This window comes from Trichomonas vaginalis, chromosome V (assembly GCF_026262505.1).
Source record: "Trichomonas vaginalis G3 chromosome V, whole genome shotgun sequence".
Taxonomy (NCBI): domain Eukaryota; phylum Parabasalia; order Trichomonadida; family Trichomonadidae; genus Trichomonas; species Trichomonas vaginalis.
In genome coordinates this window covers 28,649,531-28,676,911 of record NC_067207.1, presented here as the reverse complement: position 1 = coordinate 28,676,911, position 27,381 = coordinate 28,649,531, and the positions used below count along the sequence as shown (strand labels likewise).

Here is a 27,381-nt window from a genome sequence, read left to right as displayed (position 1 = left end):
GCCCAATGAAATTGATTTAAATATACCAAAAGTATGGCTCCGTATACTCCTTACGCTAATTCCATTAGCATCAGCTATATATAGTTGCTACTGGGTAATAAATGTTGCACAACCAATCTTTGTTAAAGCAGTTGGTGTTGAATGTGCAATCATCGGAGCAATATTATTAGTTGCATCATTAGTGTCCGCAATTTTGGCTATCCCAGGTCTCAAGAAATACAATAGCAAAAACTCAGTGCCAATGATCTTCTCAATATATATTTTAATAACCTTAGTATCATTTTGTTTATTAGTTGCAGCATTAATTCATACATCGGTATCGAGTCAAAGTACATATGAATACTTGATTGGACTTTACACATCACAGAAAACTTCCGATAGTGCAACCACTCAATTTGCAAAAAGTTATCTTAGCCAATACGATAAAATGAAATACTATTTTCTTGTCGGAAATAATAGCTTTGACATTTATGTAATAATTTCAGCAATATGGGTGGTTTGCTTTGTTGCTTACTTTATTGTTACGGATGTATTTGATGTGCCTAGAGAAAAAAGATGACTAAAATACTGTTTTGTTTGGTTTTTGTGATATAAATTATGTAATTTTTGAATTTTTATGTTAACTTGATATCCATGTGATGATTTGTCGATAAATATTTCCCTCTTAGTATGAAATAATTCAACAATCAATTAAATGAGCACTATAATTTCTGAAATTTTCAATTTCAACATTGATATTGAGAACATCTATAAATGGGACTTGAAAAACGGTGCCTTTATTATATCATTGATGGTGTATTTTTTAAATGTTTCCAAAATTGTTAATTTGTTGAATATTTTAGCGTGTTTTGTATGAAGATCGCTAAAATAACGGTAATGCATGAACTAAATTTTTCCAAAATTTTTTAAAATAGCAAAAAATGAAACTCAATCTCTAGAAAACGAATTTGATTTTTTAAAAATTGCGATTTTTTTGATTTTTCATTATTATTTTGAAATTATCTCATTATACAAGTGAAATATTTAAAAAGTAAATAGTATGAATTGTTACTTAATACATATAATTCCATATTCATACTTCAAATTTTGTTTTAAATAAATATTTATTTATATGATAAAAATAGATATCGAATAGTTGGATCTGCCATATGTAAAATTTGATTGATACAGGAAATAATTCAATATACCAAGGCGTCAATGCAAGAATATGGATGTAAGAATATATGGGGACATACACCAAACAATCCCCTGAAATAAAGATTTTGTCTTCGAAAATCTTATAAAAAGCAAAGATTATGTCTGAAGAAGAAGAATATTCTGATAATGGTTATGATATGGAAGAAGAGGAAGATGATGGAATTGAAGCACCTGACTTCCTCGTCCCAGAAACTCTTGAACAAGATGAACAAGAAATTGCATATTATGCAAAAAAGCTTGGTATCGATCCAGAAGTTAACGAATGGGATAGTTATTTGATTGATAACGGTTATGCAAAAATTTTAGAAGGAATTACAGCAGGCCGTCCAACAAAGAAAAAGCAAAAAGTGGAAATGGTCAAAGCTGTTAGAACTGAGGAAGAAGAAGCTGCAAGACGTGAATTTACAGGATTTTTGAACAGAATTGCTCCATCAAATTTCAATATTATTTCAGCTCAAATCAGAGAAGCATTTGCAAAGCACGATTCGAAAGTTTCTAAGGCAATGTTTACAAGATGCATTACTCAAAGACTTTATTCCGATGCAATTTTACCTGATATGTTTATCGACGTTTATTCTCGATCTTTATTAGAAGTTCCAGATGCCATACAACCAGTTGTTGACGCTTTAAATAGTTCCGATAAAAAAGATACTAAAAATGTCAAAAATTTTTTGGAAGCTCTTGGAAAAGATACAGTTTCTTACTATTCATCAACTGACGGAAAGAATACAACCATCGATGAAGACGTTACTAAGCTCAATAAGATCGCCAGCCAAATGCATATGACAACTGACGTCAGAAGAGGCGTTTTCTATGCTCTTATGACCGCTGTTGATGTCAGCGATGCAGTTATGAAGATTTCCAAGCTACAGCTATCAAAAACCATGAGAAAAGACGTACCCGTTGTTATAATCGAATGTTGTCGCAACGAATCGATGTACAATCCATACTATGCAGCTGTTACAGAGGCCTTTGCACAGAATGACAAGCATTTCGTTCACGATCTCATGAAAGCTCTCAGAAACACATTACAATTATGTGTTAACTTTGAAACTCCACAAATACGAAATGCAGCATTGTTTGCATCAGAACTCACTGCAAAAGCAATTGTTAACTTCTCGTTCCTCAAGGGTACACAGTTTGCAAGATTGGATACAAAACAACAAGTGTTTATCATGGTTTACTTCAGAGAGTATTTCACGAGTGCAGAACCAGCAATTATTGATGACGAAGTGTCAAAGTTAGAAGGTGGATTTAGAAGAGACGTTGGTAAATTCTTAGCGAAAAAGGTTTTGTCTTTCTGTGAAAAGTCAAAAGCTTTCACTCCTGAGAAAAAGACAAAATTGAATTCTGTTATATCTGATTTAACAGCTATAGAGTAAAATTTGTATTTCTTTATTATATATATGATATTTCGTCAAGTAATAGCTTGTTTGGTGAAGAATGAAGAACAGAAATCAATGCAACCATTCACGAAAGCAAAAGAACCAAAAGTTTTAGAAATACGCTCTGCCTATTTTAGATTCATTCTGAGTGTAAATTAAAATAATGATTTTTATGATTTATTTAAGCTGCACTGACCACTTTCTGACATGTTCTTAAAAAATTAATATATCTTTATTTTAATAGCACAAAAATATAGCAGCCATATTAAGCACTATATAATGATTTATAATTACTTTTTCCCGATCAAAAATATTAACTTTTGATCTTAGAAAATTGGCATATATAGCTTGGGTGTCAAAAAAATTGAGAGAATGTCAGAAAGTGGTAAGTGCGCCCTTAAAATTAAATTGTAACTTTTTTTAAATAGTTTTACACTTCTATATATTACATCAGTTTAAATTCTTACAATATTATAATCAGAATTTGCTGAGATTTCATTTAAGGAAGCATTATCTTACCTAAGATAAGCTAATTCTGGTGCAAAAATAAAAAATGAAGTATATAAGTTACCAGGAGAAATATTGTCGGATAAGCCTTTGTTCATCGATTTGGCAAAAATGAATTATATGCTTTCGCAAGCAATTGATTTCATTGATATCAATTTTTTTTTTCAAAAAGTTAATCCTAAAATATAAACAGAGCTAAAAGTATGGTTCTCTTGAGTTGTAAAACCAAGATAATTATTGAGGAAATTTCAGGTCTCAAAACAGAATTCATCAGCTCAATTATTTATCTTCGTTTTCTGAAGGATTTAATTAATGATTCTCGTGCAGTAAAACAATTTAAACAGACTGTTTGTGTTGCATTAATACACATATTTTCTTTCAGAATTTGTCCAAAGCGACATGATGTACAGTTATTTCTTGAACCAGAACACGTTTCACAAATAGGATCGCATTCTTGGCATCGATCATTTGAAGAATAATATCCTTTGGAACAGTAACAATTATCACCTTTATGTATAAAACCAGTTGTACACATGATACATTTTGAACTCGACTTACATTCTTCACATCCTTCAGGGCATCTTTGACAATCATTTTCAGATGTTAAATAATATTTTGAATTACATGATAAACATTCGGTAGCAGAACCAACACACGTGGCACAGTTAGGATCACACTCAAAACATTGACCATCTTTACCAAAAAGATGAGAATTTACACTCGAACAATTCTCATAGCAACTATTGTTATAGAGATAGTATCCATCATAACATTTGGAACATATTATCGATGAGTTGCACAAAGAACATCCTTCTGGACATTGGTATATTGTATCTATGGTTATTTTTTCATGTTCATGATTATCTGTCTCAGTTCCATTAAATATCTGAGGTTCTTCAATGTACTCGAAACTTTCATTTAGTAATGATAAATTGGATAGCAGAATATAAGAAGTAGTCCCACCTCTTCCATGGCAACTATCTGGCTTCCAAACATAGCCACCAGCCCCACCAAACCAACCAGCTCCACCACCAGCGCCTGGAGATATGAAACTGGCAAATAAACCATCTCCCCCTTCATGATTTGGAAGAAATCCTTGAATTTTATAATCTTTTTCAAAATATTTTTCATTACTCCTTCCATGGGATGTCCTTACAATTTGGCCGTCGCCATCAGAACCTTTGACTCCATTACATCCACCTGCCCCAGCTCCAACTGCAACAAAAATATTATTTTCAAAACTCATATATGTAAGTCCACCACCACCTCCCGAAGCATCATTGCCAAAAAAGATATCTTTGCCACTGCTTCCTCCATAAGGATATCCACCACGATTAAAATTTAAAGTGCAATAATTATGCGGAGGTGTTTCACCGAGAGTAATATCAATAGATGTATTTTTTTAAAACGAATTTTGCATCTAAATCGAGCTCCATTTCCTCCTTCAGAATTAATTATTCCATTATGACAACCTTTTCCTCCTGCAGCTCCATCAAGAATAATATCATAGACACCAGCTTGGAAGACATGAGTGAAATTATTAGGTCCCTTGAAAGTTTCGAAAATAATTGAAACAATTAACATTATCTGAATTGAAATCTTTGTCTGTTATTTAGGCATTTAAATACAATTATGCGACTGAATAATCTGCAATAAGAATTGATATCGGATATGAAATGGCATATTTTGGATTTTTATATTCAATTTTTCAAATAAAAATTTATAATAATTCAATACTATATCTTTTTGATTTTTTTAAAAATGTTGGTATTGAATGTTTAAATCCAAATTTATTCTAAATGAGTTGTTTAAATTTGAGATACTCTCAATTGGAATAAATTTTTAATTTTTAAAAGTTAATAAATTAATCAATATAACATTTAGAGTATTATGTAAAAATTATGTTTACTAAAAAATTGTGATACTGTGATTTAAATTGTGGGAATGTATGAAATGACACAATTCAATTATTTTTTTTAAGAATTTATGATTATTTTCGCGTATTTTAGTAGGACTTAATAACATTCTCACACAAAATTTCCATCAGATGTAAAAATAAAGGCTTGGAAGGGTCTCAATGCTTGGAAAATTGCAACTCAAAAACGAGTCATCATCAATTTTAGTGTCACTTTTTAAGGAAAGAATTTAAAAACCATAGTTAACATCATTTTGACTAAATAATGCTTCACACCCAGTTGTCAGGATCTGTAATTGTGTATATTATCCCTAAGATTATATTTCTTACACCCACTATTGTTAATTTTTTAAATTCATTTGATTTTTTTTTAAAAATATATTTAAGGTGAACAAAATTCATTATTTTACAAATTATTTACATCAATTCTTGTTCTAAAATGGCAGCCATTGCTTTCAACTCGTCATCAGTAAATTCTGACTTACATAATTGGACAATACGGTCAAGAAGCACTGGAACTTGAGCCAGAGCTGTGAAAGTACTTCCATCTGGTTCTTCACTGGCCGGCCAAATAGAAATTTGGGGATCTTTCGTTGTTGGCAGAGTTAAACCTTCAACGTGTTCCCTGGTAATATCAAATTCATAAATCTCAATTCTATCTGTATAATTTGCGAAAAGTCGTGCAATTATTTCCATATTATCGTATCCTTCTTCGTATTTCTTCATATGTGGGTTGGCAACAAACAGGAGGACATCCTTCTTCGGATTCAATACCTTTTCAATGAATTCGTTGGCATGAAGAACTGGTAATTTAATTCTGTTTTCTCTTTGAGGTTTAATATGAAGAATTACGAGATTTAACCATGCAATCATCTCTTCCTGCTTTGGATTAAGCTTTTGAAGTACAGTTGGCTTCGTTTCTCCCTTAAGATTATTGAATATGTAAATGTAGATAGGATTTGAATAAGAAACGATAGAAAATTCTTCTACATATGACCGAGCAAGGAAAATATCAATCATTTGAAGAGAAATGTTTCCTCTGAAGTTTTGTTCTGCAATTTCAAAATTCTGGCAGACTTCATGAACATGTTTTGGATCCTTTGGATCGTATAACACTACTAGACTGTTTTTGATCTTGGATTGTTCGCCAAGGATCATTTCATTTTCGATATATAAGTATTTTGGTATAAGATACTGCGAAATTGTCTTTGGATCAACATCTGTTAAATTGTAAAACATTTCGTTAAGCGGATGGCAAATTTGGACCTTAGGAAGATTTAATTCTTTAATTAATTCTTCATTTGTAACAATTCCAACTTGTAAGAGTCCACCATATTGAGAAATGATCGATGATGCTTTCTTTGATAATGATGGATCTGTAATAATGAGATTTACTGGTTCAAAAGATTGGAATCTGTATAATTCAAATGCAGAATTTATTGTTTTGTATTCAACATTTAACAATTCATGGCATAAAACATCTAAATTTTCATATGTCCATTTCTTATCATAAAATCCAGCAAAATTATTTTCTCTAAAAATGCCAATTCTCAATGGAAATACGGCATTGTATTGTTGTGCAAACTTCTTGTCTTCGGAAAAGTAAAATTTGATATCAGGTTCGTATTTTGATGCTAATTTGTCGAAAATGGAAATAATTTCTTTTGAATTCGGAGTAATTCGTTCTCTAAATAAGATTATTGTGACAGGTGACTGCTTAAATATAGCATTTGCATTCTTAGCTTGAATCTTTAGAGCATTACACAAAGAAGATACAATTAAAAATGCAAACATTTATAAAACTATGAATTCTTATAAGATACTCTAGCTAACTTTTTCACGCACAATATGATTATAGTAATTTTTAAGCGCCTCATGAGTTATTTTGTATCAAATTTAGATCAATATTAATTCATTTGATTTAATGATTGAACAACATTAAAACAACTTAATGTACTTTTGGTTCGATAGTTTTTAAAGATTTTTGATATCAATATCTGAAATTGATTATTAACATAAGTTGTTGACATGAAAAACATACAGATAACTTGCACTATAAGATTAATGGGTAATCAAGTTCAGATGAGCATAATACAGACAATTTTTCTTTATGATATTTTTGCCACTTGCTGAACATCGACAGTAATGATTATGAATTCAACCAGCTACCTCTTTGTGCATCGATTTTCATACTTTGCTCAATAAAATTTTGAGTGACCAAATCCACTTTGCCAATATTTTCAGATAGATATGACATGTAAGTCAAAAAGGATAATGAGCGGTTCAATAATTACATCAAAATCATGCATTTTTGAAAAATGTTTGTCTTCGACATGATCGAGAGTTATAAAGTGAGTACCCATAAAGATCAAATCACATCTAATCTTAAAGCAGTTATCGATGCTACACGCCAATTCAATGATTACCATATGCAGAGTTTAGAACTTGAAAAATCTGTTTCAGGAAAACTCGAAAATATGATTAGTAAAGAAGCCCCAGAGTGCTCAGAACTCTATGATAGACTTAAACAAATTCATCAACAACTTCTTAATCAAGAAGTAAATTATGTTAAACAACAACAGCGCTCAATTGAAGATATTAACGATATTACAGAGAGATTTCTTGTTGTTGTTAGACAATCTCAAAAATACGAATCTGCAATTACCAGCTACAATCAAGCCGGAGAAAATCTTGCTAATTTTATGACAAAAATGCAAATAGAATTACAAAAAGATCCATCGAAACAAGAAAAGTTAGAAGTTACACTCGAAAAATACAAAAAAGAAAAAGCAGAAGCACTTGAAAACTTAAAATGCCAACTTCAATTATTTATTGAAGAGAAAAGAAGATTCAATAGCTTCAGAGCTCGCAGAATGTCTCAAGCCTATACATTATATGGTAATGCTACAAAGACTTCTTCAGAAGAAATTACTAAATTATCTTTTCATCTCAAGGAAGAAGCTGATAAGGTTATGCTCCAAATCACAGAGAGCGTAACAAAGCCGAATCAGTAATTCTTAATAAAGTATGTTATATTTTTTTATCAATATTTTTCTTGGAATTTCATCTATCAATAAATAATCAAAATCGTATAAAGTAACTTTATTCATAAAGGTTCAAAACTGGTTCATAGCACTAGTGCCTGTGAGTAGCGAATTTTAATATTTTCTATTTTAGATCCACTAAAATAGAAAATATTATAGGTTCTTGTAACTTCCAAGAATTGTAATGCGATTTTTTTTGAGAAAAGAAAAAGATTTGAAGGAAAAAATTTGATACAAGATGAATTTTTTGAAATATATTGAGAAAAATCAAGGCAATGTGAACTTGCAAGACAGGAAATTAAAATGAATTAGATTATGGCCATTTCTATTAAACTTTCGGTAATTCAAAATTTGTTTTTTGAAAAAATCGAAGTTAACGTAGTAGGAAAATTTGATGTATAAGTTAAAGATCTTTGTCAGGGTCTTTTGGATCAAAATTAGCTACGCGATTGATAGAATTTTCTTGGCTTAAAATAACAAATGATACATCTTCACCTCTAATATAACAGTACTGCTCCTGTGGCGTTTCGACATACCCTCCATCTTTATTTTTCATTTTTCCAGGGAATAATACAAGATTCATTACCTGATCGCTACAAACAAGCGGCCCTGTGAATACCGTTGCATCTTTTGTCATAACAATTACCTCTTCTGTTTGTTAGAATAAAAATTGAACGACCAACATAACTTGCAATTGACATTAGAAATTGTCACAAGAAAAATAATCGAATGTCTGACAGTGACTCAGCTTAATTAATACCAAACTTTCAAAAATATAAAATAGAAACACTTTTTAATTTCAATATCTAAAGATATGGTTTCCATAAATATTCATAAACCTACATTCGAAAATACAAGTCATGTATCATATGTTTTCAATAGACTGATGTCGAATGTGCGTTTTAGCTCTCCTCTCATAGAACAAGGTTTTCATGAATAACAATGAGCTAAAACAGTTCAATTTTCACTCAAATTAGTGAAGCTCACAAATATTCGAAAGAGTTTTTAAACGAAATCTCTGAACTTAAGGATTCCAATGATGTTGAAATTGTTTACAAATTTCTTGATGAACTTTCTGGTAAAAGAGATCGTGATATGATGTCAAAGTCTTGTGAAGAAGGACTTTGGAAAAAGGCCACAGAATATGATAAAAATGCACTTCATATTTCAAGTTTACAAGGAAATCTTAGACTTGTCAAATCTCTCATCGAATGCAACTGCGATAAAGAAGTAAAGGATAAAGATGGATGTACTCCATTCATGCTTGCATCACAATATGGTCAACTTGAAGTAGTGAAATATCTAATTTCTGTTGGAGCTGATAAAGATGCTAAGGATAATAATGGAAATACTCCACTCATTTTGGCATCATTAAAATGTAAACTTGAAGTTGTTAAATATCTAATTTCTATTGGTGCGGATAAAGATGTAAAGAATAATTATGATTGTTTTCCACTCATTTTGGCATCATTTAGTGGTCATCTTGAGGTTGTTAAATATCTTATCTCGCTTGGAGCTGATAAAGAAACAAAGAATATTTCTGGATATATTTCACTCATTTTGGCATCATTTAGTGGTCATCTTGAGGTTGCCAAATATCTTATCTCGCTTGGAGCTGATAAAGAAGCAAAGGATGAAAAAGGAATGACTTTGCTTATTATTGCATCAAAACTTGACTGTCATGAAGTGGTCAAATGCCATATCTCTCTTGGAGCTGATAAAAATGCAAAGGACAATGAAGGGAAAACATGCTTTGATCACGGGAATAGCAATGCAAGAAATTATTTATCTTTGATCAGCTTGACGAAACTTCATTACAATTTTGTAGTTTTGAACCAAAACACCCAATAAATTTGTGACAATACCCAAATTTGTCAGATTTGACATTTTTTTAATGGAAATAAATGGAAAACATTAAATATGTTGAATTGAGAAGCTTGTTTCAATACCACATCGATACATATATTGCATTGTATCAGTTAAAAACGAAGAATGAAGAAGATTTAAGCAAGATTTACAAAATGATAAAAACAAATTTGCTGGATTCAAAGAAACATCTTCCTCAAACTATTATATGTGATATTTTAGGTATAATACCGTTTAATAACAGATATACAAACTCATACCTGGAGCTTGCCAAACTGATATCTGATGACTATGATGTGAAAGATGTCAAGCCGATTCCAGATATATCTAACTACATGTTTTATAAAGAATATGGTATTAAATTAGACAAATCTGCTGATTTCAAAAAAATTAATTTAAAAAATATCAATATTCATTCTGAAAATACAATTTACAAGGCAATTATGGATAATGACTTAAAAAGATTCATTTCAATTACAGAAAGCGAAGAATTTGATCAAGATCAACAACTTATAAGTGATTTATATCCATATTCTAGTACAGGATATTTATTACTTGAATTATGTTGTTACCACGGGGCAATAGATTGTTTCAAGTTCTTAAGAACAAATTATGAATCGGAAATAACTTCTCAATGTCTCAGATTTTCATTTTTAGGAGGAAATCCAGAGATCATGAGCGAATGTTTGAAATATCAAAAACCAGATGAACAGTGTATGGAGTATGCAATTATTTCACATAATATTGATTTTGTTACATTCTTGATGGAAGAGTACTATATGGATATCGATTTAATTAATTGCGGGATTTACAATAATCTTGAACCATTTTTAGTTTATTTCGATCAAACCAATAATATTAACAAATGTTTTATTTATTCAGCAATATTTAATCTGCCATCTCTTTGTGAATATTTCATTTTACATGGAGCAAGTATCAATGAAAAAGATATAAATAGAGAATCCGCTCTTTATTATGCAGTAATACAAAATGAAAATGATGTAGTTGAACTTCTCCTTTTGCATGGTGTAAATATCAATGAAAAATATGAAGAGGAGGAAACTCCTCTTCATCTTGCAGCCCGTAATAATTATAAAGAAATCGTTGAGCTTCTTCTTTCACATGGTGCAAATGTCAATGAAAAAAATGAATTTGGAGAAACAGCTCTTCATTTTGCAGTACATAATAATAGTAAGGAAATGTGTGAATTTCTTCTTTCTCATGGTGCAAATATCAATGAAAAAGATAAATATGGAGAATCTCCTCTTCATCTTGCAGACAAATATAATTTTAAAGAAATCGTTGAACTTCTTCTTTTACATGGAGCAAATATAGATTGTTAAAAATGTTCAATATAGGTATATGAGTTTTATATATATCAAAATATACAATGTATTTTTAATAAATATTATAACCTTTATATTCTCTATAGTAGTGAATTTATTCTGTTTTCTTAGCTTTTGGATCTTCATCAGGAATAGCAACTCCATTAGCATCAAATTGAGCTATAAATGAGGGCCATTCACATTTGATACCAGCTGCTTCTAAGGCAGCCTTTATCTTCTTTTCTTGGTGAGCTAATTTTAATGCGAACTATTTCTTTGGTAATTGATCATGATCTTCTTAGGTCTAGTGCGTGCGTTTGTAAAGAGTTTTGGTGGAACTTGTGCAGATGGAAGATATTTGATATGAGCACTAATATGATGACCAATTAGGAAAGTGTATGAGATTATAAGCGTGTTATTGATTGAATATCATTCTTCGATTCATTTGGTTCGAATTCTATGAAATTTTATTCCAAAAATTCATAATAAAGAACACACAATCACCTGAGCATTAATATCATATAATTTCAAAAAATCATATTCCTGATTCACAAAAACGTGACAATTATAAGAAATGAGAAAAATTGATTTAAATTTCGGAATTAAAGATCCAAACAAACAGCCAATGCGCTATGTAATGTGGGTTTTCCTATTATTTACATTAATGGGCTTACCTTATTCAGTTTCTTTGTCTTATTGCGCTCTTGATAAATTCTTCCCAATAATTGATATAGTTCCAGGAATCTTAGCAGTCATAATAACTACATCATACATCTTTACTTTAATTGGTATGATTGCATTGTATTATAACTTTCAACCAAAATACAAGTCATTTTTCTTATCCTTATCACTAATATTCATGACAATAGCATTAGGAACATGCATCGCGTTTGCTTTCTTATATAGCGGAAAGAAATACGTTGATAATTGCATTTTCAAGTTCCACACCTTTTTAATGGATAATCCTAATACAATTGAAGCCCAATGGATTGCTGCCAAATTGAACTTCAAGCAATACAGTAACGATCAAAAATTAGCGATTATTACGAATTATATAAATGCACGCTCGAATCACGCATGTATAGTCATCTTTTCCATCTTCTTCGTATGGGCTATCACTGGATATTGTATTATTTATCAAACTTACATTTTCCCATCATCAACTACATTAGTTGGCGAAAACACGCCATCTGGAACCGATAAATTACATTTTGATATTGTTTAATAAATTGTTATAATTCTTTTTCTAACTATTATATTTCTGGTCGAATAATTTTTTTTTTCTTCTTGAGAAAAGCGAACATTTGAAAACCTAATTCTTTTATATTAGTTTATTATCAGAAATTATCATATGCTAGCGAAAAATTAGAATTTGATAATGTCTCTTTACATTGTTGACTTCTCATCAGATGACGAAGATGGCAATAAGAATTTCCAGAATGCGACACCATTTAAACCCAAATTCAATGTCCCTGATGAGAAAGCTAAGCCAAAATACCTTCAAGAAACAAATAGATCAACAAGACGTATGCGAAATGGCAAAGATGCAACAAAAGTCGAGAAGAAAGTTGTTGAATACAAGCCAGAGGTGCTTACAGAACAGCCTGCAAAGGCATCTGAAAATCGCAGAACAAGAAAAAAAGAAATTATTACCTTTGAAGATGCAGATAGCTCCGATGACTCATATACTCCCGAACATATTCAACAGCATACATCCGAATCGGAGGATAAAAACGAATCAAATGAAGAAAAAATTTCATTTCAAGTTACAAATCATCCTCAACAAACTGCACAACCTCATTCGAGGCGGCAAGTTAGAGGAAGTAGTCCACATCAACAAGTTCAAAACTCTACATCGCCACAGGTAAATACCGAAAACGAGTCGACCAAACCAAACATAGAAAACGAAGTTAAAACAGACCAAAAAGAACAAAAACCACAAGAAAACCAAACCAATGAAATCAAACGGGTTCAACAGCCAGAATTATTAATTTATGTTCCAAGACCTTCAATATCCGATAGCAAAGCAAAAGAACAACCAATGTATAGGATATCCAGAGAAAAGAAGACCGGATTACTCGGAGCTACGTACACATTTCGATTTTACATGCTCAGCGAATTTATTTTATCTGCGATTTACAAAAAAGGAGCTGATACTATTAATATTATTAAAGAGGGAAGTTCAGATGTTGATGCATGCATATCGATTGGCAACAAAACACAAGATTTTTCATTGAGATTAGGTTCAAAAACAGGAGATGAAGTTCTCTCGATTCGTTTCTATCCGAAAGAGGGCAAAAACCTTGCTCGCCGTATGAGTGTCTCCTTTTTCATCAAAAAAGAAGGAAATCCTGCAAAATTATTCAGTAGACAACCGACAGAATCCGTTCAAGGCCATTTGACATATAACTTTAATGGCCGTTTTCACATTCAGTCTGTCAAAAATGCTGTTCTCTTTGAGAAAAAAGGAGATCCTGATTTATTCTGGATAAGAAAGATAGCTAACGAGGTAATAGAGCTCCAGGCTGCTTTTCCTCTTGAACCACTATCAATGTTTGCAATAGGATTGGCTTCTTTCATCACAGAAATCAAATAATTTTTTTTATATTATTTTTTTTATTTATTCCCCATGTTAATTCAATTGTAAAATATATGTTATATTTCTTTATTTTATATTCAACCGCTCTTATCATAACATTATGAAGAATTTTTTCAAAAATCAATATCTAACAATATTATTATACGAAATGAAGTTGCTAAGTAATATTTCAAAGGAAGACATGCTAGTTAGCAATGTGAAATATCGAGATTAAGATAAATAAATCTTGTTTCATAATAATTTATGATTTTTAACAATGAATGTTGTAATATCGTCCAAATTAAATCATAGTGAAATCATTTTAATAAGATGTATCTAGAAATCATTACAATTTCTTAAATTTTTTATTGAAAATATAAAAACTTATTAGAATCATATAAACCTAAACTCAAAATTTATTATTTACCAAAAGATACTTTATAAATATTCAAATTCCGTTCCTTTCAAGAGGTCGCTCTTGTAATATTGAATTTCTCTGAGCCATTGAGTGAATTCATTGTCACTATACTGTGCAGGGCATACCTCTGGGAGTCCAATAACAGCTTCCGCGCGGTTATCTGTGTTTTCGTGCGCTTCCAAAACGACATATTCTGGATGGCAGAGACATTTCACTCTCATTGAGCGCTGACCCTTGAAAACATCAACATGTTCGGCCTGGTAAACCAAGATATTGTTAATTCTCTTGATATAAGCACCGTAATCGTTAGATCTTGAGCATCCAGTCGAAGGAAGACGAACTGAAGCTCTCTGGAGTAAAGAAATACTTACTTTGTTAGGAGTATTGGCTATTGGAGCTGTTAATGTCTTTCCATAGGACTGATACCATTGTTTATCTGCTCCATAATCGATTTCAAGTCTTAAATTGTTCATGTAAACGGAATTTCCGATTTTTGAGAGTTCATCTGAAGTATCGTGAACAATTTTTTGTGTATCTAAGTATGCCTGGTATGTTGGATGATATTTTACGGTTTCTGCTACACGAAGCTTTGCAAGAAAGACATTTCCTGAAGATTCAGTGATTTTTGTCTTATCAATGGCTGTATTTAACAAGTTAATGTACTTTTCTTTCTGCGCATAATCCCATTTCAATGCACGATGTTGTTTTCTCTTCTTGAATGCTTCTTGATCAATCTGTGGGACTTCAAATCCTTCTCCTTCCTCTTCTTCGGCGGCATCTTGTCTGTAAGCGACTTTTTCGACACGATTTATGTATTTTTCTCTTTCAGCAGCGAGTTTGGCTTTGTCTGGCATTGGAAGACCATTAGATTCGTAAACCCACTTCTTAATATCTTTCTTTTGCTTCTTTAATTGTGCTCTCGCTTCTTTTAATGTTGCTGAAAGTTCATCGCGTTTTTGTGTTTGAATTTTGTTTAATTCGGATAATTCATGATATAATTGTTGTCCTTGGGCACCGAGAACAACTCTGTTAACAATGCCTTTGTTGAAAATTCCTTTTAATTCATTTGCTTCTGAGTTTTTGACATGAATCGGGCATGTATTTGGACATGAAAATGATGTATTTGAAACTTCATCAGATCCATCACAGCAATTACAAATTCCATCGTCAATATCATCAATCGAAATCTCTTTATTTTCATTAAAACACTTAAATTTCATAGAGTCTAGGTTAAAATGCATCCTATACCTTTCTGAGAAGTATTCTGGCTTAAATTCGCCATAAAGAGATACCAAAAAAAGAAACATTTCCCAATAAAACTGACATATTTATTTTACAAAATGTGACAATCACTCAATTCGAAATATCATATTTCTCCAAATATAAAACGTGGTGATTATAATGAGTCTAATTTTTCATATGATTTTATTAGATTGAGAAACAACTAATCAAAAATCGGTTTTTTGAGTTGTATTTCAAAAATCTCACTGGTAATAGCAGTTCTTGATCACACATCAGACAAAGTCTAGCTTAAACATCGAACAAAAATTGTCCTTTGTTTAAATTTTATTCAGAATTCATCAGTATAAAGACTGCAATTGATGAATAAGGCACAAATGGACGACATAATCTGATAGTTACTGGATCATGCTGCTCATAGATAGTTATGCGTGCATATCCATAACCAAAGTGACCTTCTTCTGTGCATACAATGGAATCTGTGCATAGAATTAGGTCCTTTCCATCTTTGATGACAGGAGAATAGAATGTCAAACCTGAGTAATGAATTGAACTATCTTCATGAAATATATTAAACTTTGTAGAATCTTTTGCGATAGCTCTGCAGCCTTTGTATCCTGACATATACGAAGATCCTCCAGAACCACTTGTCACGCGGTTTCCGACAAAGCCACCGCTTCCTCCCCCATAGTAGCCGCTGCCACCACCACTTCCATGGCGATCGTCACCACAGTTGCCGCCGAAACAAAATCCACCATTTCTTCCGCCATTACTAGAACCGATACCTGGTGAAGTTTGAGTTCCAGATGTGGAGTTTGTGATTGGATATATATAGTCAACAGAGCGCATGGTGCCATTATAACCTTCTAAGACTCCACCTGCACCACCTTCTATGATTTCACTAAAGTATGCATGCCCAGCGCCACCAGCTGCAACACTAATACGAGATTTCAAACTTTCAAATGAGGACCAATGACCATTGATGAGGCGTATATCGCTAGATCCACCGCCTGAACCAATTGACACATAGTGCGTTGGTTCTCTTGGCAAGTATGGACCTGCACCACCACCATTATAAGTTGGTGGACCTAACCATTCTCCTTTCTGGCCAAGGTATATATAAAATGTCCGTGTACGGAATATAGGGAGGAGACCACTAGTGTATGAGCCATGTGCACCAAGATTATTTAGGAATCCGCCTGAGGCACCCCAAAGCTCTATCTTGTACACTCCAGGTTTGAATGTAACTGCATACGGCGTGCAATCTGATGTGTTACATGGGTATTTGAGAGTAAAAACTTTTCCTGAGACGTTTATTGCATCTTGGATGATAGATTTGGACTCATTATCATATCTTATTATTATCATTTTCTATATTATCGAATAATTACAATATCAAACATCCTCAATTGGGAGAAATTTGTAATAAGAATCTTTCAAAACGGATCCAAACAGTATAATTCAAAGGAGAGATCGTGGGTTTATTCAGTAAAATGAATGATAGCACTTTAGATGACATACTCTTAGCAAAGTTAGTCTCTCCGAGATGATGAATGAAAATGAGATGCTCGTATCAGAAAGAAAATATGTCAATACAAAGCTCATGCGTAAGTTATTTATGGTCATATTATAAATAGATTTCCAGTTATTTTAGATTTTTATATGAAATATATCAATAATACACAAATTTAATGAAGCAAAAAGTGAAAAGAAGCTCCCTTGACATTGGTAAGCAATGTTATAAGATCCAATTTCCACTTCATCTTTATTCTAAACGTATTGAAAATGGATGTTTCTGAGTATCCAAAGCCAAGGACATCTCAAGAGGCCATGAATTTTATCGATCAGTGCATTGAAGCAGGAAATTTCGAAATGATTGACTATTATCAAAAAGAATACGAATCTTTAAGAAATTATGAATCAGTATTGAAACTTGGCGGAAAAGTAAATTCATATCTCCAACAAAATCTCAAAGATAATAAAAACTTCGTTACCACATATGAAATATCTGATCAACAATTGAAAATTGCAAAACGAAAAGCAGCAATTTCCTTCAAAAATAACTACAATGAGCTCAAAAATCGTCAGCAAAAAGAATTAGATGACTTAATCGAGGAATGGCAGAATGAACGAAATTGTCACGAAGATTTTACAAATACAGAATACCACAGAGCTATGTCAACTGCCAAAATATTGGCAAGACAAAATAAAGTACAAGAAGCAATTCAATTACGTGATTTGGCAACTCAAAAGCGAGATATTTCTGATGCAGAATACAAGAAGAAAATTGATGAGAAATATCAGCGCATTTCAGATGAAATGTCACAAAGACACAAATCAGAACTTGAAGATTTATATGAATCGAGAAAAGCAGAATTAAATTCTTTTGATCTTGTAAAGAAGAACATTCAAACAGAAGCAGAAGCCGACTTCCTAGTTAAGAATGCTACAGCTGTTGTTGATATTTCAAAACATTTTGAAAAAACAGCAGCAATGCCAAAATCATTCAAAATGCAAGCAGTTAAAACGAAACCTAAAGTTGATCCTAGCCAACAATCATTTAATGTGTTGGTTTCTTCTGGAATTTTCTGAGATTAGTTGTTTTCTTTTTTTAGGCGTTTTGTTTCCTAGTTATCTCAGATATATATCCAAATTCATATGATATTATAAATTTGTTATGTTATTTACTATAAATATTTAAAATGAAAAATTATTAAATTGAATTTTCAGAACGAAGTAAGGAACATTAAGATCAATTAGAATTGCAAGTTTTAAAATTCAGATTGGCATTTCCTATGATGCCGCAAATTAAGTTTTCCATCTGCATACAACATTCTATTTTGAAACCTTGTTTTTCATAATTCAGAAAGAATTTATTTAATAGTTCATAATGATTTAATACCTTTGCTATTATCCATGATTAATTAAATAGCTACGTACTCTTCTAAATTGAGATATGTTTTTGACTTTGTAATGTCACTTTTATTTTTCTTTATAATGAGTTCAATTGATTTTGAGTCATATGCAAAAAATATAGATCAATGGTATAATGACGAAGAATTTCTTGGATTAAGGACAGCATCAGAACTATGTATGATCTTTGATTATTGTTCTTTTAGTTCACAACAATTTCTTGAAACTTTTTCAATCATCAGCAAGAATTTCAAATATTCAGATGTCTTCTGGATTTGTCAACACACCAAAATCGATAATTTCGAAAACGGTGATGCCATAATTAAAATTCTCGAATTTTTATCAAAAATTTTCAACAATCGTATTCTTAGTGATATTGTTTCATTCATTAAAATCAACAATATTATAAGCAATCAAAAGAAACAGAATTACAAAAAATATTTATTGAATTGCTATAAAAAATCAGATGACTTTGATAAGATTTATAATATCATATTAAATGCGATAAAAGAAGGTGATAATGAAGCAATTGAATTTGCAGGAGAATTTGGATATTGCAATATCAGTGATGGTTATGGCACTCCATTAATTCATTATGTTCTAGAAAAACAAAACATTGATGTTATAAAAGGATTTTGTGCTATACCAAACATAGACATCAATGCGCGAAATAAATATAGAAAAACAGCATTACATATTGCTGCAACAAAAAATAATCCAGAAATTTTGAAAGTAGTTTGTTCTGTTTCAAATGCCGATATAAATGCTACAAACTCTTTTGGTGAAACTCCACTTCTGTTGGCTGCTCAATTTCAAACTTTTGAAGCCGTAAAATATTTATGTTCATTTCCAAACATTGATATAAATACAAAAGATTCTGAAAGAAATAGTGTAATTCATTATGCAGCTCGAAATGATAATCCTGAGTTCATCAAACTTATTTGCTCATTTCCACAAGTTGATATCAATGCAACTGATGCCGATGCAAATTCAGCCATTCATCTTGCAGCTCAAAATTATTATCCTGAAGTAATAAAATATCTTTGCTCTCTTCCAGATATCGATATTAACCAAACTAATGATTTTGGAAAAAATGCAATTCATTACGCTGCTCAAAATGAAAATATAGAATGCATTAAAAGTCTTTGTTCTTATCCAAATATTCAACTCGATGTAAAAGATCCCAACAAAAACACAATTCTTCATCTTGCAGCTCAAAATTATTATCCTGAAGTAATAAAATATCTTTGCTCTCTTCCAGATATCGATATTAACCAAACTAATGATTTTGGAAAAAATGCAATTCATTACGCTGCTCAAAATGAAAATGTAGAATGCATTAAAAGTATTTGTTCTTATCCGAATATACAACTCGATGTAACAGATTCCGACAAAAATACAGTCCTGCATCTTGCAGTTCAAAATAGAAATCCTGAAGTAATAAAATATCTTTACTCTCTCCAATATTTTGATATTAACCAAGCTAATAGCAAAGGAATATATCCAATTCATTATGCTGCTCAAAATGAAAATATAGAATGCATTAAAAGTCTTTGTTCTTATCCAAATATTCAACTCGATGTAAAAGATTCCTCTGAAAATACAGTCCTTCATTATGCAGCACAAAATAGTAATCTAGATGTAGTTTTATATGTCTGCTCTCTCCCAAATATTGACATAAATGCTAGAAACAAATATTTAACAACTACTCTTCATTATGGACTCAAAAATACAAATATTGATGTAATAAAATATCTATGTTCTCTTCCAAATATTGATGTAAATTCAAAAGGTTTTAATGGTAGAACTATTATCCATGAAGTTGCCACTGAACAAGATATAGAATTAGTCAAATTTATTTTCTCTCTTCCAAATATTGATCTAAATGCAACTACAAAAGATGAACGAACCGTTCTTCATTATGCATTTAATAACAAGAATTTTGAAGTTATAAACTACATTTACAACAAAATGAAGGAAAATCTATATGACGAAAGACTATTTGATTCACTTATGGACATGGCAAATAGAAGACATAACAAAAAAATGATCGATTACTTAAATTCTATACTTTATAATTGATATTTAAAATATCAAATTATTCAATTTTTTTTGATTAAATCCTTAGGTTACATTTGCGATCATTAGACTCTCATTCAATTTTCTTACATTTGCCATGACACATCATTGGAAATTACCTTTTAAGGCTTGAATTGAATACCAAGTAATACGCCATTGCTGCAGGAAACATATGCAAAAGTTGTCGGAAATTACATATGATGTACTATGTAATTTAGGCAGTTTAACGATGATGGAATCGTACCTGATCTTGTGATATTGATATAAATTATATCAAAGCTTGAAACAAATGATAATGTTAATTTCGCCTGAGATTATTTTCTATTTTTCATTTATTTTGTTATCAAAATATATCAAAGATCAACTTTAAAGGATGTATCCAAGAATAATATTAAAGTATATATACTATGTAAACGAGAAAGGGACAAACTATCCAGTGTCACTTTTCAAAGGAATAAAAAAAATAATAAAGATGAAATAATAACATGAAATCTTATATAAATATAATTTTATCTAAATAGATAAATGAATTAAGCAGTTTACAGTTATATATATTTAATGAGAGACAATATCTAGTTCTATGGTAGAAATGACTCTTAGACTCAAATAAGTAACACAGATAGAAAGTACTCAGTATAACAATTATATATGTACACTCAAAGTTAGTCGCTGCTAAAATCTTAACCTTGCATTTCGGGAAAATCTGACAAATGGCTCTTAGACTCAAATAAGTAACACAGATAGAAAGTACTCAGTATAACAATTATATATGTACACTCAAAGTTAGTCGCTGCTAAAATCTTAACCTTGCATTTCGGGAAAATCTGACAAATGGCTCTTAGACTCAAATAAGTAACACAGATAGAAAGTACTCAGTATAACAATTATATATGTACACTCAAAGTTAGTCGCTGCTAAAATCTTAACCTTGCATTTCGGGAAAATCTGACAAATGGCTCTTAGACTCAAATAAGTAACACAGATAGAAAGTACTCAGTATAACAATTATATATGTACACTCAAAGTTAGTCGCTGCTAAAATCTTAACCTTGCATTTCGGGAAAATCTGACAAATGGCTCTTAGACTCAAATAAGTAACACAGATAGAAAGTACTCAGTATAACAATTATATATGTACACTCAAAGTTAGTCGCTGCTAAAATCTTAACCTTGCATTTCGGGAAAATCTGACAAATGGCTCTTAGACTTGTTTTGATAATTAATTCTTCAATTATATTATAATTTATAACAAATTTCCTCAAACTATCTGTATGTCATTCAATTCCCGGCCACTACATTCAATGATGGACCATTTCCTTCAAATTTTGAAATACCTTATTCAATTTGTTGTATGGAGCCCGTGATATTCAACACTATGGAGCTCCTCCAGTTTGGTATCCAAGAAGAGATAAAAGCTAGCATGGGCTACTCTCAAAAATGCTTGAAGCAATATATTCAAGTTTGCAACAAGGATCAATAGATTCAAATCTTGTTTATTGTACTTTAAAGGTACTTTTAAAAAAGAAGCAATTAATGTAAAAGATTCAAATAATTTTTTATTATTATTTTATTAATTTTTTAAAATAAGGTTAATAAAAAGTGACACTGGATAGTTTGTCCCACACTCCTATGTAAACTTTGTTTTTCATAATTCAGAAAGAAATTTGACAACAGTCCATAAAGCTTCAATAATTCAATTATCTTTTATAATAGATTAACTCTTTATATACTCTTCTGAATTGAGATATGTTTTTGACTTTGTAATGTCACTTTTATTTTTCTTTATAATGAGTTCAATTGATTTTGAGTCATATGCAAAAAATATAGATCAATGGTATAATGACGAAGAATTTCTTGGATTAAGGACAGCATCAGAACTATGTATGATCTTTGATTATTGTTCTTTTAGTTCACAACAATTTCTTGAAACTTTTTCAATCATCAGCAAGAATTTCAAATATTCAGATGTCTTCTGGATTTGTCAACACACCAAAATCGATAATTTCGAAAACGGTGATGCCATAATTAAAATTCTCGAATTTTTATCAAAAATTTTCAACAATCGTATTCTTAGTGATATTGTTTCATTCATTAAAATCAACAATATTATAAGCAATCAAAAGAAACAGAATTACAAAAAATATTTATTGAATTGCTATAAAAAATCAGATGACTTTGATAAGATTTATAATATCATATTAAATGCGATAAAAGAAGGTGATAATGAAGCAATTGAATTTGCAGGAGAATTTGGATATTGCGATATCATTAATGAATATGGCATTCCATTAATTCATTATGTTTTCCGAAAGCAAAATCTTGATCTTTTAAGAGATTTTTGCGCTATTCCAAAATTAAATATTAATGCACAAGATAGCGACGGAAACACAATTTTACACATTGCTGCGCAATATGAAAACCCACAATTTATTAAATATTTATGTTCCATTCAAAGCATTGATTTTAACATTAAAAACAAAAACAACGAAACTGCTCTCCATATTGCAGCTAAAAATCAAAATCCAGAGATCATCAAAAGTATTTTATCAACATCTAAACCTGATTTTAATATTCTTGACAAACTTGGATCAGTTTTTCATATTGCTGCAGCAAATCCAAATCTCGAAATTTTGAGATTAGTTTGTTCTGTTCCAAATGTTAATATTAATTCAACAAATTCAAAAAATGAAACTACACTTCATTTTGTTGTTAAAAATAATATTTTTAAAGCTGCAAACTATCTATGTTCACTTCCAAGCATTGACATCAACGCAAAAGATGATGAAAGAAAGTGTGCAATACATTATGCAGCTAGAAGTGGAAATCCCGAATTTATCAAACTCATTTGTTCATTACCGAATGTTGATGTCAATGCAAAAGATTGGGAAGGAAATGCAGCTATTCATTATGTAATGCAAAATAATAACCCAGAAGTAATCAAATTTCTCTGTTCTCTTCCAAATATTGATGTTAACCAAGCTAATAGCAAAGGAATACATGCAATACATTATACTGCACTATATACAAATTTAGATTATATTAAAAGTCTTTGCTCTTATCCAAATATTCAAATTAATGCAAAAGATTCCTCGAAAAACACAGTCCTTCATTATGCAACAAGAGCCAAAAATCTTAATGTAATTAAATATGTTTACTCTCTCCCAAATGTTGATGTAAATGCTAAAAATCGTGATTTAGAAACTCCAATTCATTATGCAATAAGAAATCCAAATATTGAAATAATTAAATATCTCTGCTCTCTTCCAAATATTGATATAAATGCAAGGAATATCAAAGGCGAAACAATCTTTCATACTGCTGCAAGTAGCAGGGATTTCGAATTAGTTAAATTTATTTTCTCTTTACCAAATATTAACTTTACTGCACTTCATAATGCAATAGATAACAAATATGAAATTTCAACTTACATTTTAAGAAGATTTAAGGCAAATCTCAATGATGACAGTCTATATAATTCGCTAATGATGCAGGCAGACAAGGATTTTAAACCCAAAATGAAAGATTTCCTAAAATTTATACGTTAAAATTGATTGAAAAGAACAAATTTTTAAACATTTTTTAAGTTTCATACAGAAATTATCTATATAGATAACAGTTTAAAAATAAAAACAAAATAAAAATAAAATAACAAAATCAATTTTTCTTGAATCGAGGAGATTTGAGAGGAGTTGGAGGCATTGCAGGTGTATGAACTGCAATTTGATTGTTGATGACTGTTTCTTTTTCATGTTCTTTAAATGAAATATTATTTGGATTTCGGACTCTTTCGTTCAGTTCTTTCATTATTCGGTCTCTTTCGTCTGTAAGCATCTGCTGCTTTGCCTTCTTCCTTGTTACATCCAGTGCACGAACAAGACTCTCAACTGATACTTTGAAGTCGTCGAAAACGAAAACATCATCTTTCATTGGTTCGATCCAGTCATTTTTAGCAAACAAGTTCGCTTCTTGTGTGACTCTGAATTCTGGAATAAATCTGTTGTATTCCTGAGCGAATGTGTGTGCAGAAATCGCTGTGATCAATGTGTTGTCTCTGTGGAGTTTCCATAACAACCTAGATCGAAGTATCTTTGTGTTCTTTTGAACTTGTTCTCGAAGTTCGTCTTCTTTTCGAAGTTTCTCAAATTTAGGTTTTTCTTCACCGACAGATGTTGAGAAAACATCGAAATTGATTTTCTTGTGGATTGCGAGCAAAAGGAATCTTGACAATGGATTCATCTTGAATTTATCAATGTCTTTTCCTTTGTGTGCGAAAACTATGTCTTCGCCTCTACAGATGACATTCTGTGCTGCGATTGAGAGTTCGAGAGAAAGTCCGATTCCGTTTGGAAACAGATTTTCTCCTTCATCTGGACTTCTCAACATAGTCAATGCTCCGAATGCTAATTCTGTTTCATGAGAAAGATTGTTGTGGAATTCAACCATCTTCTTGAATGAGCGACGTCTCCTGATGATGTTCAGCCAAAGTTTGAAAGAAAGAATATGAAAACTTAAATCAAATTGGCCATTTATCAGAAAAACTAACATGTACGCACCAAGAGGTTTCTTCTGGATGTTGAGCATCGTGTGCAGATATTTGATTGATCTACGGCGTGCATAGAATGACCAGATATGAATAGCTTTAGATAGTTTGAATGTAACTTCACTTTTTCTTGAAAATGTGTCAATCGTTTGGAAATAAGAATGTTTGTATGTTCTCTTGTACCATCTTTTGATGATTTCGCGAATAAAGTTTCTCTGCTTCTTCTTCTTGTTGACATAAGATATCCAACCATTGAAAACAGATTTTTTGATCTTCTGATTTTCTTTTTTGACGTGGTTTGGAACAATTTCGTTCCAATTCTTCTGGAACTTTGTGAATTTCGTCAAAGCTGTTAAACTACGACGGATAACATCTGTCTGGTAATGAATTGTTGCGTCGTATTGAATTTTTCGTTTCTGATTCAACTTATTTTGTGTTGCAAGCCATGCAGGTATTGTATCATGATCGTAAATAGTAATTTGAGGTAGTTTAACAATGCTAGAATCATCTCTGATCTTGTGGTATTGATATAAATTATACCAAAGTTTGAAACAAAGGAAAGCAGATGAAAATTTCAACATTTTGTTGTTCATTGATTCTGCAAAGATGAGAGCATCTGATTCAACACGCCTTTCATGAGCAATTTTCTTCCATAAATTGAAAATCTTAGTCATTGAAGGCTTATTGCACATTAAAACCATTTTGTATAAGGTTGTATGCGAATAAGAAATAGGTAAAAAGAGTGCTCCACTTGTATAAAAGTATCTGAAAGGAGAAATTTTTCTTCCTTGAGGGATGTATGGAAGATTTGGCAGAAAATCAATAAATTGATCGTAAACACGATGAAGGCGTAAGACATTTTTCAATCCAAAGAGCTTCCACACAATTAAACATAATCTCATTAATTTTCTGTTTTGAGAAATTCGAATTCTTATAAATTTCTTGTAATGTCTTCTTGATTGAGATTGTCTGAAGGCATTTTGAATAATCGTTGCCTGAGTTATTTGATTTTCTTCTTCAGCAAAGTTTCGAACGAATGTCTGAGCAAGTGATCTCGATTCCTCTTGAGTAGTAAATAGTGATGGATCAAGAATTCTAACAGACTTTACTAACGGTTTCGAAATTAATTTGTTTGGAGTTCTTGTAGTTTTAATAAATTCTTGAAGAGTCATAAGAGGACGCGCAGACATAGGTGGTGGTTGCTGTGTCATGTTAAAATTCTGATCATTTTGATGATAAATTGATTGATATTCTGGTCTAGGCGAATAATAGCTTGCTTTGAACATATTTTTAGTACTTCTTGGTGATTTAGGCTCTAGAGACTGCTTATTTGTCTCAATTTCCAAATGAGGAACTTGGCGTGGCGACTTCTGACGAATTGTTATTGGAAATGACGTTACTAAATTTATCACATCTTTTTGTAAATATCAAGAATGATAAAATGTGATCACCTCAGAAAAATATTGCATTTCTCTTCAGAACTCTTGCTCAAAATCAAAGAATTCAAGAAAAATATTTGATAATTTTTAAAAATATTGAAGAATAATAGTTAGAAATAGTTAAACTTAATATTCTGTGATGATTTACCTATAGATTTTAGATGGTTTTATGGTAATAAAAAAATTATTTTTTAAAATAAACTCTAGATAATCTATTACTTTATTTCTTGCCTAACTTTGGCTTCTGGCCTTTATTGCGGTCGAATATCTTAGGAACACTGCTTCCTTCCTCAAAGATACCGACTTTATTCTTAACTTTGTTGAATTGGTTCATAGAAGCAGAAGATCCTGGATGGGAAGCAGCATCAAGAGCCTGCTGAATCTGTTCTTTCCTCTTGTTACCCTTGAGAGAAGCAACGACAGCTGCTTCTTTGATTGCGCGTTCTGCACGCTTCTTGTTTCTGACTTCGCGCTTCTTCTGTTCTGCAACACGTTCCTTTTTCTCGCGAGCGAGCTTTGTAAATGGATCTTCTGCATTTTCATTATTTGGAACTTCAATAATTGGCCTAGCTAATGGATCATTAGCACGCTTGTAACCGTAACGGAGACACCATTCGCCTGTATCTTCATCAAGAACCTTCTTTTCTTTTTCTTGGAATTTAAGGCCTTTCTGTTCAACGAATTGCTCCCAACGAGTCTTTGGCTTCTCGGCTGGGAGTGGTTTCTCACGAGGGATACTAACAGTTGGCTTTGGAAGCTTAACTTTTGTATCAGATTCGTGGTCGCACTCTTTTAATGCCTTGAAGAATGAAATAAAAGCATCTGTAGCAGACTGCTTGAGGTAGTCTGGGTTAATTTCTTCTTTTGTGGCTCCTGTTGTGAATGCGGAAAGGTGGTAAAGATCAAATTCGATATTAGACATTTTTGTCTCTTGTT

General features: G+C 31.4%; 16 protein-coding genes across 16 annotated transcripts, besides 2 other annotated features; 9 read left to right on the top strand and 7 right to left on the bottom strand.

The window, feature by feature from the left end:
- Positions 1-1,287: 1,287 nt before the first annotated feature.
- TVAGG3_0420640 (hair follicle maturation protein family) lies at positions 1,288-2,787 on the top strand (the record flags this gene model as incomplete). The annotated part of the gene is made up of 1 exon (XM_001324425.1): positions 1,296-2,579. The coding sequence occupies one exon, from the start codon at positions 1,296-1,298 to the stop codon at positions 2,577-2,579; it is 1,284 nt and encodes a 427-aa protein (XP_001324460.1).
- A 163-nt stretch (positions 2,788-2,950) lies between these two features.
- Positions 2,951-2,983: a mobile genetic element.
- Positions 2,984-3,372: 389 nt separating this feature from the next.
- Positions 3,373-4,519, bottom strand: TVAGG3_0420620 (serine-type endopeptidase protein; the record flags this gene model as incomplete). The annotated part of the gene is made up of 1 exon (XM_001324424.1): positions 3,373-4,335. One exon carries the CDS (start codon positions 4,333-4,335, stop codon positions 3,373-3,375), a length of 963 nt encoding a protein of 320 aa, XP_001324459.1.
- A 796-nt stretch (positions 4,520-5,315) lies between these two features.
- On the bottom strand, positions 5,316-6,798 carry TVAGG3_0420610 (thioredoxin-like family; the record flags this gene model as incomplete). Its single annotated transcript, XM_001324423.1, has 1 exon — positions 5,422-6,798. One exon carries the CDS (start codon positions 6,796-6,798, stop codon positions 5,422-5,424), a length of 1,377 nt encoding a protein of 458 aa, XP_001324458.1.
- Positions 6,799-7,322: 524 nt separating this feature from the next.
- On the top strand, positions 7,323-8,018 carry TVAGG3_0420600 (uncharacterized protein; the record flags this gene model as incomplete). The annotated part of the gene is made up of 1 exon (XM_001324422.1): positions 7,323-8,018. One exon carries the CDS (start codon positions 7,323-7,325, stop codon positions 8,016-8,018), a length of 696 nt encoding a protein of 231 aa, XP_001324457.1.
- Positions 8,019-8,451: 433 nt separating this feature from the next.
- Positions 8,452-8,685, bottom strand: TVAGG3_0420590 (Sm-like ribonucleoproteins family; the record flags this gene model as incomplete). The annotated part of the gene is made up of 1 exon (XM_051233415.1): positions 8,452-8,685. The coding sequence occupies one exon, from the start codon at positions 8,683-8,685 to the stop codon at positions 8,452-8,454; it is 234 nt and encodes a 77-aa protein (XP_051103145.1).
- A 461-nt stretch (positions 8,686-9,146) lies between these two features.
- TVAGG3_0420580 (ankyrin repeat, PH and SEC7 domain containing protein SECG-related family) lies at positions 9,147-9,899 on the top strand (the record flags this gene model as incomplete). The annotated part of the gene is made up of 1 exon (XM_001324421.1): positions 9,147-9,899. One exon carries the CDS (start codon positions 9,147-9,149, stop codon positions 9,897-9,899), a length of 753 nt encoding a protein of 250 aa, XP_001324456.1.
- A 53-nt stretch (positions 9,900-9,952) lies between these two features.
- Positions 9,953-11,257, top strand: TVAGG3_0420570 (spectrin binding; the record flags this gene model as incomplete). The annotated part of the gene is made up of 1 exon (XM_001324420.1): positions 9,953-11,257. The coding sequence occupies one exon, from the start codon at positions 9,953-9,955 to the stop codon at positions 11,255-11,257; it is 1,305 nt and encodes a 434-aa protein (XP_001324455.1).
- Positions 11,258-11,813: 556 nt separating this feature from the next.
- On the top strand, positions 11,814-12,488 carry TVAGG3_0420560 (uncharacterized protein; the record flags this gene model as incomplete). The annotated part of the gene is made up of 1 exon (XM_001324419.1): positions 11,814-12,464. The coding sequence occupies one exon, from the start codon at positions 11,814-11,816 to the stop codon at positions 12,462-12,464; it is 651 nt and encodes a 216-aa protein (XP_001324454.1).
- A 110-nt stretch (positions 12,489-12,598) lies between these two features.
- TVAGG3_0420550 (tubby protein, chain A domain-containing protein) lies at positions 12,599-13,919 on the top strand (the record flags this gene model as incomplete). Its single annotated transcript, XM_001324418.1, has 1 exon — positions 12,618-13,835. One exon carries the CDS (start codon positions 12,618-12,620, stop codon positions 13,833-13,835), a length of 1,218 nt encoding a protein of 405 aa, XP_001324453.1.
- A 291-nt stretch (positions 13,920-14,210) lies between these two features.
- TVAGG3_0420540 (N-linked oligosaccharide processing family) lies at positions 14,211-15,547 on the bottom strand (the record flags this gene model as incomplete). Its single annotated transcript, XM_001324417.1, has 1 exon — positions 14,256-15,542. The coding sequence occupies one exon, from the start codon at positions 15,540-15,542 to the stop codon at positions 14,256-14,258; it is 1,287 nt and encodes a 428-aa protein (XP_001324452.1).
- A 254-nt stretch (positions 15,548-15,801) lies between these two features.
- Positions 15,802-16,323, bottom strand: TVAGG3_0420530 (glycine-rich protein family; the record flags this gene model as incomplete). The annotated part of the gene is made up of 1 exon (XM_001324416.1): positions 15,802-16,323. One exon carries the CDS (start codon positions 16,321-16,323, stop codon positions 15,802-15,804), a length of 522 nt encoding a protein of 173 aa, XP_001324451.1.
- A 931-nt stretch (positions 16,324-17,254) lies between these two features.
- TVAGG3_0420520 (uncharacterized protein) lies at positions 17,255-18,389 on the top strand (the record flags this gene model as incomplete). Its single annotated transcript, XM_001324415.1, has 1 exon — positions 17,260-18,066. The coding sequence occupies one exon, from the start codon at positions 17,260-17,262 to the stop codon at positions 18,064-18,066; it is 807 nt and encodes a 268-aa protein (XP_001324450.1).
- An 82-nt stretch (positions 18,390-18,471) lies between these two features.
- Positions 18,472-20,469, top strand: TVAGG3_0420510 (protein ubiquitination; the record flags this gene model as incomplete). The annotated part of the gene is made up of 1 exon (XM_001324414.1): positions 18,472-20,469. One exon carries the CDS (start codon positions 18,472-18,474, stop codon positions 20,467-20,469), a length of 1,998 nt encoding a protein of 665 aa, XP_001324449.1.
- Positions 20,470-20,881: 412 nt separating this feature from the next.
- Positions 20,882-22,093: a mobile genetic element.
- A 160-nt stretch (positions 22,094-22,253) lies between these two features.
- Positions 22,254-24,011, top strand: TVAGG3_0420490 (protein ubiquitination; the record flags this gene model as incomplete). Its single annotated transcript, XM_001324413.1, has 1 exon — positions 22,254-24,011. The coding sequence occupies one exon, from the start codon at positions 22,254-22,256 to the stop codon at positions 24,009-24,011; it is 1,758 nt and encodes a 585-aa protein (XP_001324448.1).
- A 100-nt stretch (positions 24,012-24,111) lies between these two features.
- TVAGG3_0420480 (uncharacterized protein) lies at positions 24,112-26,380 on the bottom strand (the record flags this gene model as incomplete). The annotated part of the gene is made up of 1 exon (XM_001324412.2): positions 24,121-26,292. The coding sequence occupies one exon, from the start codon at positions 26,290-26,292 to the stop codon at positions 24,121-24,123; it is 2,172 nt and encodes a 723-aa protein (XP_001324447.1).
- Positions 26,381-26,646: 266 nt separating this feature from the next.
- TVAGG3_0420470 (ribosomal large subunit export from nucleus) lies at positions 26,647-27,372 on the bottom strand (the record flags this gene model as incomplete). Its single annotated transcript, XM_001324411.1, has 1 exon — positions 26,666-27,367. The coding sequence occupies one exon, from the start codon at positions 27,365-27,367 to the stop codon at positions 26,666-26,668; it is 702 nt and encodes a 233-aa protein (XP_001324446.1).
- Between the last annotated feature and the right edge of the window lie 9 nt (positions 27,373-27,381).